At 47.2% G+C, this 11,701-nt stretch overlaps 1 protein-coding gene and 1 non-coding gene across 3 annotated transcripts; both read right to left on the reverse strand.

Moving 5' to 3' along the window:
• Window positions 1-2,722: 2,722 nt before the first annotated feature.
• On the reverse strand, window positions 2,723-10,230 carry EIF5 (eukaryotic translation initiation factor 5). Of its 2 annotated transcripts, XM_064713495.1 has the most exons (13): window positions 10,172-10,230; window positions 9,812-10,004; window positions 8,315-8,510; window positions 7,540-7,819; window positions 7,207-7,288; window positions 6,802-6,974; window positions 6,385-6,496; window positions 5,567-5,706; window positions 4,905-5,063; window positions 4,550-4,711; window positions 4,132-4,296; window positions 3,781-3,915; window positions 2,723-3,119 (listed from the first exon to the last, which is right to left on the reverse strand). In XM_064713495.1, exons 4-13 carry the CDS (start codon window positions 7,609-7,611, stop codon window positions 3,027-3,029), a joined length of 1,293 nt encoding a protein of 430 aa, XP_064569565.1. In that variant the 5' UTR covers window positions 7,612-7,819; window positions 8,315-8,510; window positions 9,812-10,004; window positions 10,172-10,230; the 3' UTR covers window positions 2,723-3,026. The 2 variants fall into 2 exon arrangements, with proteins under 2 accessions (XP_064569565.1, XP_064569564.1); XM_064713494.1 differs by lacking the exon at window positions 8,315-8,510.
• Window positions 5,908-6,031, reverse strand: LOC135449286 (small nucleolar RNA SNORA28). The gene has a single exon (XR_010440712.1). It is a non-coding gene; the product is annotated as a small nucleolar RNA SNORA28 (small nucleolar RNA).
• Window positions 10,231-11,701: the final 1,471 nt, after the last annotated feature.

Here is an 11,701-nt window from a genome sequence, read left to right on the forward strand (position 1 = left end):
CATCTGGACAGCAACAAATCAACCGAGCTGTTAGACTTGGGTGGAGATCAGGACCTTTCCACAACCTCCTACCCCAAGGAACAGGGCAGGTCTTAGGGAGGAGGAACAACAGCCTTGTGGTGATGCCTCAGACCAGTGGCTCTGCAGAGGTGACCTCTGGGGGAGCACCACATCACAGGAACACTGCCAAGGGAAGCCACTACCACAGCAAGGTGAAACAAAAGCACTGAGCACATTTCTCTGCCTACTGCAATCCCTTCAGATCACTTTTCCCATCTTTACTCCTCACCTCACTACAAGCCCAAGCTGTGCATGCTCAGGAGCAAAGAGCACATTTTCATCTAACAGATGTCCAACCAGATCCAACTGAGGAGGCACTGGGCTCTAATGACAGCTCATAGGTTTTAATGGATAAAAGTAAAACCAGGCAATTTTACTTCTTATCTGCACAACAGCAGTCAGGATTTCAAACCCTGGTTGAAGCTGCTGAGCCCCCAGCAGAGCTGGCAGCTGAGCAGCTCCCTGTCATCCTTGCTGGATGAAGAGAAACCGCTGCCAGAGGCTGCCAAGCTGCAGCAAAGCTCCCAATCTCAGGCTCCTGCACGGAGATGAGGGTTTGAAAAGCTGAGGCTGATGGAGCTGCCACGAGCCCCTGCAGCTGCCCAAGGGCAGTGCTCACACTGGGGTTTGCAGCAGAGACACGGTACAGCCCCAAGTGAGGGGAATCACCCAACCCTGTTTCCTTCCTGGGTGCCAGAATCTATCTTTGAAGCCTGGAGTAGGCTTTATCTGAACTCCAAGTTGCCTTTTGAAGATGTACTTATTATTTTTAATCAGATAGCAGAGGCAATCCATTCAAAGACTCATGAAACTTTTAAGTCAGACTTCCTTCCCTAAAGAAATAGTCGCACAACCAACACTCAATTTTTATGAGCTGGTGGAATCAGTGGTTAATAATCTGAGACAGAAACAGCACCAAGAATGTGAAAACGGGGTCAGAAGTGTAACTCAGCACCAGGAATTTCACAGGGGCAGCCTCAGCACTTCTGGAAGCCTCCACCATGACTGAATTAGGGTACCAATGTGTGATACACTCCGATCCACCTGTGGGTTACTACAGACAAGAACACCTCTCCTCCCTGTGTACCCCCACCACGTTTTACAGCAAATCTACCATCCTATAGCTTTGGTATGGCATCATCACTTCATTGACCCTATAAAACACTTTTCTGGGTAATTTATTTCCTAGTTTTCCTGCAGGAAGGAACAGGTATGTCTTGCTAATCTTTACATCCTGGGGGAAAAAAACCAAACACCCAGAGATTATCCCTATTGGTGGGAGCCTGCAATTGCCACCAAGTCTGCTCTGAAATGGACTTCCCTGGTGTCACCAGTCACTGCAGCCAACACCACAAAGAACCTACTTCAGGCAGAAACCTTCTGGTCATGAGTGACAATTATCAGGGCGTGCTCACAACAGTTAGACAAAGGAGGCATGTGCCTGCACCAGGAGGAACAGATGTCTTCCTGAGAGGGTAAACAGGGATCAGTAATCTATCTTCCAGGTTCCCAAACATGCATGCCCAATGGGTATTTTGGAAATACAAACCTGGTTTAAACCCAATGGAGAACAGATTTTCTTTCAGACAAAAGAAGCCAGGAACGAACCTGTCTCTCAATTAAAAACGGTGGGTTTGCATTACAGCAATAAAAACCCACATAAAAGGGCACTTTGAAATGCTCCATGGCTCTACCCCATTGTTCCAGTGCTGTTTGCCACAGCTGCCAGTGCCCATGATGACTCACATGCAACACAAGACACTGCAGAACAGAACCTGCAGCTCAAGGCACCCCTGCTGCAATTACCCAAACACAATCCTTGTTTTTGTCCAAGTTCTGCCAGAACAATCTGAATAGAAAAAGCAGCTCACTGTGCACAGCAGCCTTGATCTCTCCTACACTTCTCATACAGAATCCAACAAAAAAAAACAAAACCCAAACCCTCTCTCGATTTTCCTGGCAGGCAGCTGTGAAGGGCAACAAAATCCCCACCCTTAACTTGTGCCTGGCCAAAACTTGTCACAAACCATGTCATACCAAATTCCTGATTTTGATGGACCAGGTTTTAATTTATCCTGCTTTTAAAGGAATCTGGTTCCTCAACATTGGTATTTAACACACTCACTTCCAGAGACAAGCAGGTGAACTCTGGGTACCTCTGCTGTGGGTGCCAGATCTCCTCCTGTGCCCCTCCCTCCCCAAAGGAGGCTGGAGCTGGGCACTGCTGGGCCTGTGCACAGCTGGACCCCTGGAACCGCCAGCTCCTCAGGGCAGCACACACCAACTGCAGCAGGACCAGCTCCTGCTGCTTTAATCCTGGACTTGGAGCTGTTGAAAACCACAGGAAAGGAAAAAACCCAAGCCAAAACCCAACTCATGTATGATTACAACTGAAGGTTGTTTAAAAAAACCAAACCTCTAAAGATTAGAATTCAGACACAGCTGTCCTGCTTTAAGAAGCTGGCAGCTGCACACTGTTGATTATCCAACACCTGCTTCTTGCCCAGGTTTCAAATCTTCACTGTTGGAACAGTGCAGTCTAGGGTTAAGGTGGCTTTTTTTGTCTCATTAAAGACATTGTCACTGTGTGATCAGCTTCACAAATTTCACTGAGCTGTGTCAATACTTACTTGAAATAGCAATAAGGGGGTTGAATCACAAATGAAGATTGACCAAAACCAAATCCTTTATTTCCACAACTGTATAAATGTGCTCCAAGTATGTGTCCAACACAAGTTAGAAAAACAAAATAGAACATGCCAGTTGCAAACTAGATCAGTTCACCGACGTGCTGACTCCTTGTATTAGGCTTAGTTACACAAGACCAGTCACAGTAAAAAGATACATTTTAGAGTACAAAGTAGCAGGATGTTAAGCCATTTCAGCTTGTGCACATACAAGTCACACTTCTGGCAGAAAACGCAGAGAAGTTTGCATTATTATGCTGGAAGCTATGTTGCATCACTTTAAATGGCATCGATATCGATATCATCATCTTTATTGTTTGCAGGCTTCACAGTTTCAACTTTAGGTACACTGGCAGTTGTGGAGTACACCACCTGTGGAGACAAGACACTTCCTTTAATTACAGCACCTACTACTTAACAGCACTGGAGTAATTCCAACACCCGAGCACCCAACCACCCTCCTGACCATGGCCATGAACCCTCTGCTTTGTAAGGGAGAGCTGTGCACGTACATCTGGAAGAAGTAACATCTCCTACTCAGGAGGAGAATAATACAATCCTGGGATAACAACCAAGCAATCCTGTGTAAAAACACTTCCAGCCACAGCCAGCTGGAGTGTAACCAACAGATTTCACCTAGGCCTAAACTGTGAGGAAGATGGTGGTCAGTTATCCTTCCATCAGCTTATCTAACAAACACATCCCCACTAACTCATCTACAACACACGACACAATGCTTGGTACCTCCTGTCAACCTTGCACTACATGACTGCTACTGTCACTGCAGAATGGTAAAATCTTGGGCTACACCCAGGTGCAATTGCAGTGCACCTACAACTGCATTACAGTAATCTCATGCAGACACCTGACAATTAACAACACTTAAAGCTTTGTAAATGGAGTGTTCCTCCTGTTCCTGCACAGTAACACCCCAAGTAATCCATTTCAGAGTGCACAGGACAAGGTTACAAGACTCAAGCATGCAGGAACGGCGCAGCCCTGGAGCTGCTGACAGTAAATGAGCCTTTCCTACCTCTATGTTTTCATCTTCATCCTCTTCTTCATTACCGGAAGATTCTTCTTCAGCTTCCTTTAGCCATTTAATAAATGGTTCTGCTTTGACACGGATTTCTTTGGCAAGCTCCTTTGAGACATATTTCTTTGAGGCCTGAAAGACAGATACTTTGTGTGAACACTGAAGGAGTTTACACCAGACTGTACCCAAACACTGCCTAAACTGGAACTCTAATCTCACCACTGCCTTCCACAGCCCATTTTTGTGAAGGTTTTTTGCTGCACAAGCTACAGCACAATGGAGAAGCCACGTGCAATTGGCTGCCTTCAGGTATTTAATTGCTGCAGTACATTACATACTGCCCCTTACCTTTTCTGCCCAGCCAAGGATGACTTCTTCTTCCAGAAGATCTGCATCATACATTTCCTTCAAAATATGTGGTATTTTTGAAATAAGCTGAGACTGATGCATAGCTACCACACACTCGAAGCCATGGAGAAGGTACCTCTGAGCTTTCTTGTTGTTGTGGCAGAACTAGAATTGTGATAAAAGCAAAAGTGATTGAGTGAACTTTTTTACTCTCTCTCCAGACTGAACAGAGAGCAGAAGCAGCTCTATGACATTGCAAAGTTTACCATTGTTCATACTATCCCTTCCCAGCAGCTCCCCCTAGCTAAGGGGAAGTTTAAAAATAAAACACTACAAAAAGTCCTTCCCCACAGTACCAAGCAACTGCTACAAAAAACTCTGAGCAGCTGTCACAATGAGTGCACAAGAGATGGCTTACACGAAGGAAGTGACGTCTGTATTTCCTGATTTGTTCACGAATCTTTTCGTCAAAAAGGACTTCAGTGAGAACAAGTGGGCCCATGGCCTTTACATCCAGTCTCTCTGCTTCTGCTACAATGTCCTTGTCAGAAGTATCGATGACACCTTCTTCCTTCTTTTTCTAGAGGGAACCAGGTACAGAGAGAAACATTTTAATGCCACTTGAGGTCTGCTCCTTGCAATCCTCCCTTCCCACTGCTGACAGAGCCAGTACTTTGCAGAGGCTTGAGTAAAGTGCTTTTGCTTTCCTTACAAACATTTTGTACAATTACAGCTGAGAGACTGCATCAAGCCAACAACCAGAGGATAGCTACCTTTACAAAATCAAATAGTAAATTGACTCTCTCTTCTATGGTTCTTTCCAGGTCTTCACTCAGTGTGAGGTTCTTTGCATGGTCACTGATTTCATCCATTCTACGCCTCTGGGCTTCTTCTGTTGTGTCCTCACCCCAGTCATCATCATCCTCCTCCTCCTACAACACAAAACCAAAACAAGAGATCCACACAATATTACTGCAGGCTTAGTATTATGTGAGAACAGAAATTATATGGACTCGATAGCACCATACAACTGAAGAAATGCTTATAGTACAATTTGCAAGTCAAAGATCATGGAGAAAGTGCAAAAATAGGAACTAAGTAAAGCAAGCTAAAGCTAATTCTATAGCCATCTGCAGGGCTACCTGAACTGCAGTTCAACCACTCTACCAAGGACACAGAAGACAATCCAGGTGCCTGAAAAGGAGTGATAGCAGATAGGCAGCTTTCACTTAGCAAGGAGCACAAATGCTGGTACTGATGAGCTGATAAAGCTGCTACAGAGGACACAGGGACCCTTCTATTCCAGCACTAAGTTCTGGACACAGTAAGACTTTCAGGTGCAATGCTGACCAGCAAGGAGTGCCAGTGACTTCAGAGGTTTAAATCTGAGCAACACACCACACACCCTTATCTCCCCACTTTCCCTTCTACTTACCACAACCTGTGGAGGAGTAATCTCCTCTGGTGGTGGGGGTGGAAGTGTCTCATTGCTGGACACAGAACCATTCTCTTTGTCCTTGCCTTTTCTGTTCTTCTTCTCCTTTTCTTTCTTTCCTGTACCAGTGTCACCACTTTCTGCAAGTGAATTTTAATGTTTTGTTCTATGAACTAGAGCAAACTAGAAAGTCCCTGCACCTCTGCCAAATCCCCAAGTGGGTTTGGATGCTTTCATTAGCTGCAACTTATGGGTAGAACCCATCCCCAAACACACTGAGGGAAGATGTACATCTGGTGGGGAAACCCCCAGCTGAAGTCAATGTCTTGCTTGTCACCAAAATTGTCCAAGTCTATATAACAGGTGACCTCACAAAGCAGAGACCCCTGGAATAGGTTAGACTTTTCTATTCTAGCAAGCTTAAATTGCAGCAGGCAACTAGATGCTTACTACAGAGTGTTGCTTGCAACAGATTACAGTTCGTGTTTACTACAGTTTTTACTTCCTACTCTCACATTTCTTGCTGACCTAAAGGAACCACTGCCATGAGCTACAGCGAACTACCTTCTTTCCTTGTAAGTTTTGTCCTGCACAGGCAAATCCAGCTTTTAACAAACAGCTCTACTTGGGAAGGACACATTGTAAGGAGGAAAGACATTACCAGCACAGCTCCTTCATCTGGATCCCCAAACACACTCTAGGAGTATGCTGGTGCCTGTTTACATTTCAATTGCATGCGAGCTGTTTATTTTCCTACTTCCATAACACCACTAATACATAAGTTCTCTTTGTCCCCAGAAGTAAGGAAAGGCACTTACCAGGTGGGTTTTTGAGAATGAACGTGCAGAGTTTATGGTTTGTGTCAAGCATGCCTCGATAGCCACAGGCTTTGCAAGAGTTACCTATAGTTTGTTTCTTAGGATTGACATGCTGTAAAAGAGAACAACCACAAGTTAATTTACTACTTACAGAACAACTGCATCAAAATCTGGCATCTATGTTTTAAGCCAGAGGTTTAAATACTTTGTATCACCCTCTAAAGACAAAGTTTAGAAGTAGCAATTTATCTCAGAAGTTATGAACTGTTAGAGATGTAAAACCTTCCCAAAGGGTGCAAGAACGTGTACCTGATTTTCTGTTCATAGATACTGAAGTCTTTAAACATTTGTGAAAGCTGTGCAAAGTTTAACACACTGTTTCCATAGTGTTACTGTTAATGCAGACAGAGCACTCACCAGATCAGTTTCAGGATTCTCACACTCAGGACAGAGAACAAATTTTTTAATGAATCCATCCAACATGTCTTGCAGCTTATTCGCCTCATGAGATCCATTGACAATGTAACGGTCATTCTTAACATCAAACTGGGTCTGTGCTCCCAGCTCACAACCAAAAAATTTGGTAGGATCTGTAAAGGAAGAATTACAGTCACTACCACATTCATATCTTTGTTGTGATTCTTAAACAGCAAGTAAACAGGCTACTGTTTCTTTCTGTCCATTATTTAATCCTGAGATAAGCACATTTTCTTCTTACAAATCTTTAAAGAAGAGCATTAACGCTTTGTTAGCCAAATTAACACTACCACTTCAAAGAGAAAAGCATTACAAAATGCTGTGTCATTCCACATCACTACTTACACGTTGGAGGCCGATTAAGCGCCTTTGCAACGTCAACCATGTTGACTATAACCGTCTTTATTCCATTTCCTTTGCCCTCCACCTAAAGAAAACAAACAATATTTCAAGGTTAAATGCTTGCAACGTCCAAACCCAACGTGCATTTCCCATTTAACTGCACCAAAATTCTGAGTGCATCTCCTCCCAAGACCTAATGTGCACTTAGTGTGACTGAAGGAGCAGAGCCCTCCCTGCCCTGAGTGGCCAAGCACCACCATGACCTCTCTTTCCCCTCCTGGGAGAAGCAGCTATGGGAGAACACTCCCTGCTCCCAGCTGCTGCTTAGGAAGTTACCTTGGCAATCAGACGGGGCATTTTGTAGCGATAGAACTGATCTGAAACACTGCGGTTGACGTTGACAGACATTTTGCCTTATTAGTAGCTTTATCAATAAGATGAAGAGATCTTTGATTGCAGTTTTTTGGTATCTTCTGTCTGGAGAAGACGGGATGACATAAACGACTGCAAGAGTTCTCGGTCTCTGACATGAAAAAATTTTCGCCACTGAGGCTGTAAGGTTCTTGCTTGCACGCTATGTTTCCCCAATACAGGTACCAGTGGCTGCGCAACAGCTCTGCAAGTGTTAACACACAAAAAAATTGAGTTTAGCTCAATGTACATCAATCCACTCTTGCTACAAAGCTATATAAGGGATGAAATCTAGGCTGAGAAAAAGGGAAAAGGACATTTGTTATGCTATGGCTTTCTTCAACCTATGGAACTGAAATCCACCACTGCACCACAAAGCTTTCCACCCTCTCCTACCACCCTAAAACCACTGAACAGCTTACAACTACTTCTTTATACAATCAACTCCAGCAGAAGTTCTGGGATCACTAAGGAAGGGCACACTCCTCAATTTATTATGCAGACCAGTGACTTGCACCATAAGGGTCACATGGTGTGGTTTCAGGCTGAAGGGCACAGGAAATCAGGAGAAAGATTTGGAAATCTATTTCAAATTCCACATCATATCATGAACGTATCACAAACCAAAGTCTGCCAAAATGTGAAATATAAGGTGAAGCAGCAGCAATCTGTAGCCCAACATAGTTTCTACATGGCTTACCAGTTTTTGGATCGGAGTGGAAAAGAGTTGAAAATTACGTAATTCTCCCTCTCAATTATGGATTCTCATAGCAGCTTCTGTTGAGTTCTGACTTAACAATAAGCCTGATAAAGTCTGACAGAAGTTGCTTCACTGTAGAAAGCCTAGCAATGCAGAGGTACAGAGCAGTGCGGCAGCTTTTCCAGTTGATTTTTTTCTTGGGGGAAAGGGAGGAGGGGGAGGAAGGGGAAGGAGGATGAATCCTATTATTAAAGTTGCCTTGAGCAGTATTTACATATTTAAATTAACACGTGCCTCTATAATCAGATCTAAGAGTACTTAAGCCACAACTGGTTGAGTACACAGGCAACCCTGACTACACAGCATGGCTATTCTGACACGTCATCATGTTGTTATCGTTAATGACAGAAGCGCTGACGCATTAAAAAAGCCTTCTTAATATTTATGTGGAAGAGCGTGCCTATGGTGCAACACGATCCGAGTTCCTCTGGTCAGGTTTACAACTTTTTTACACAACAAGAACATAGATCTCTACGTGCCTTGGGTTCTACACTAGCCCTGATGCAATTTTACCCTTCCTCAGCAAAAAGTACAACGCGCACTCAGTTTAAAACACACAATCTCCTTCCCCAGGATGTCTAAAAAGAACCACTGCGTAACCTGAGCACGTGTCTGCAGAAACGCCGAGGAAGCGGCTCTCTCGGCGGCCGAGTTCCCAGAAGGAGCGAACCGCTTTTCCCTCCTTCCAGAGCGCAGCACTTATTGTGCTGCAGGCTGAAGCTCCCTCTCCTGGTCCCTACGCCACCTCATCCCGAGCACCACCCCTCCATATGCCGTACACGGAGGAAAGAGCGGGAAAGCACACACCGACTCCGTGCCGCACAGCGCCGCGTCCCCGCCCCGCTCGCGGTGACTCAGAAATGCAGCAATTAAAGCACTGAGTCAGCGCCGGGAGCCACGGGGGAGTCACCGCCGGCCGCGCATGCGCCGCGCCGCGCTCGGGGGAGCCCCGCCGCCCCCCCCAGGCCGGGCCGCCCCCCAGCGTCCCCCGGGGCCGCCCCTCGGGAGCGCGGCCGAGCGCCCCCCCCCGCGGCCGGTGGGAACTGCGCCACCGCCCCCCCTACGGCCACAGCGCGGGAGGCGCGGCCCCGCCGCCGCCATCTTGTCTCGTCGCATGGCGGCGGCGAAATGAATATAAGTAAATAATTAAAAAATAATAGGAAAGCCTCGCCCGCCCCAAAAACGATCAGTAACCTCACAGTTGAAGGTCTGCTGCTTTAAGAGTTGAATTTTGCTGTGCGTTTTTATGTTGTTTGTTCCCCCGCCCCCTCCCGCATTGCTTCTCTTCCCCCTCCCGTCAGTCCCGGACGCTTCGTTACACAAAACCTCCGCAAACATCCACCGTTCACCGACCGCCCGAGGCCCCAGCCCAGCACAAACCGCCCGCCTGCCCGTCCCCCACGCCCTCCAACGCCCTAGCCCACTATTAGCACTCACCGTTTTCGTCCAATAAAGACATAAACCCAACGCTGCTCGCCCCGGGCTGCGACGAAGCCGATTGTGAGAGGAGAACAGGGCCGAGGGGGCGCTTATATCCAGACGGAGAGGGAGGCGGAGGCGGACGCCGCAGCCTCCGGGTCCCGGCGTCCTGGGGCGGGCGGTATCACCAGGGAGAGCGGTGCCGGGATATCTGCGGGCAAGACACAATCAGGAGCATCGTTAGCGGCGGCACCTGTGAGGGAGAGGGAAGAGGAGGGGGAAGAAGAGGGAAGGGGGGAGGGAGAGGCGGCGAGAGGCGCGCAGCTGAGGCAGGAGGGGCCGGCGGACGGGACCCGGCAATGGCTGCCCCGTACTCACCTCTAGAATGTTCTCGCTCCGACTGAACAACGCCAGAGCTGGGATCAATCAGCCAGCGGTGCGCCCCGCCCCCCACCATCACCATTGGCTCAACGCTCTCCCCGCAGCAAAGCTATTGGCTAAAACCTCGCCGCTCCCCTCGTCTATTGGTCAAAGCCGCTATCAATCAAGGCTTTGCCTCCCTCCCCCGTGCCCTCCCCCCGCGTGTGCCCCAAAGGACATCGCGTCTACAGCGACCGAGTCTCGCGAGAGAGCGCGGGGCTGGAGGGGGCCGAGGCCGGGCCGGCGCTGAGGGGCCGGCGCTGAGGGGCCGGCGGGGGCTGACGGGGCTCCCGGGGCTCCCGGGGGCTGAGAGAGCTCCCACCTTCTCCCGGCCCCTCCGTCCTGCCCGGTGTGCCCAGACTCTGCCTCTGAGGTGGGGGGGCGAGCTACTCCCTGGAGGGCAGTGACCCAGTGCTTGACATCTCAGCAACTATGTTACGAGTAATAATACAAAGAATTTAAAGCAATTAAGTTGGTGAAGAAGTTGTGTTTTTCCTGCGCAGCCGGCTTTCGGGGTGTGGGGAAGAGCCCTGTTATTTAGCTCCGGTGTCATAAAGGCTCAGCGTTGGGTGGCTCTGGGTGCCTTACAAAGGATGACACAAGTGTCATATGCGTGTGCTCTGTTCTCAGTGGAAAATGTTGCCAGCTATGGAGCTGAATTGGGACCCTGAATTAAATGCATGTCTCGATTTATTTTCACGTACAAAGCAGAAAACTTGCATCCTTTTTTCACTGTTTCTTGTTCTTTCCCATCTTCTTCCATCTACACTCCCCCGGTATTACAGGAGTTAAATGCTTTGGATATTTTAGAGTATCAATAATGTTCAAGTGGCAAAGAATTTTTTCCTGACTTTGTGAATTGAGTGGGCAACCAGCTCTGTTACCCCTATAAAGATTCCCCAGCAGAGCAATGCTCCTCAGTTCCTGTCACTGCCTTACTGAGTAATGTTGTAAAGCTTCTTGATGGCTCTGTGGGAGTATAGAGGAAAAGAGGGAGTGACAATAAAACTAGTAGTGACATTAAATGATGTTATATACTCTAAATCTCTTCCTGCCTAAAGTTAGTTCTGACACGTAGTTTTCCTGCCTGACTTTGATATCACATTGGTGTGGTCAAAGGAGACATCCCTCCTGTTGAACCTTGAAGTACATATGGAACACTTTTGGTCTGATATGCAGAACTGCACTCAAGAAGGTGGCTGATAAATGATATTTTCTTAGAAGTCAGGAAAGCAGGAGACTACTGCCACTTCCAGTAGCACACAGTGACAATAGACAAGCTTGTTTCCTCAGCTGGAGCAACCAGAGAAAAATGTGCACATCTTGGAGCTTTCCATCAAAACCCTCATTGTGGCAGCTGCCCTTGCTGCATGTCTCCTTTCAGTATGTGGAATAGCTGGTTGTTCTGGCCAGGACACTGTCCTTTAAAGCATCCAGGAATGGTTTGGGTAGGAAGGGACCTTAAAGATATCTAGTTCTAACCCCTCA

This window comes from Zonotrichia leucophrys, chromosome 5 (genome assembly GCF_028769735.1).
Source record: "Zonotrichia leucophrys gambelii isolate GWCS_2022_RI chromosome 5, RI_Zleu_2.0, whole genome shotgun sequence".
Taxonomy (NCBI): domain Eukaryota; kingdom Metazoa; phylum Chordata; class Aves; order Passeriformes; family Passerellidae; genus Zonotrichia; species Zonotrichia leucophrys.

What these genes read in the sequence shown, in the direction of transcription:
- EIF5 (XM_064713494.1), bottom strand. Translation starts at nt 7,611, where the DNA reads ATGTCTGTCAACGTCAACCGCAGTGTTTCAGATCAGTTCTATCGCTAC. An exon ending in CATTCTCAAAAACCCACCTG is followed by an intron (nt 5,707 to 6,384) that starts GTAAGTGCCTTT and finishes ATTCACTTGCAG; the next exon opens with AAAGTGGTGACACTGGTACA. An exon ending in ATGAAGATGAAAACATAGAG is followed by an intron (nt 3,120 to 3,780) that starts GTAGGAAAGGCT and finishes TTGTCTCCACAG; the next exon opens with GTGGTGTACTCCACAACTGC.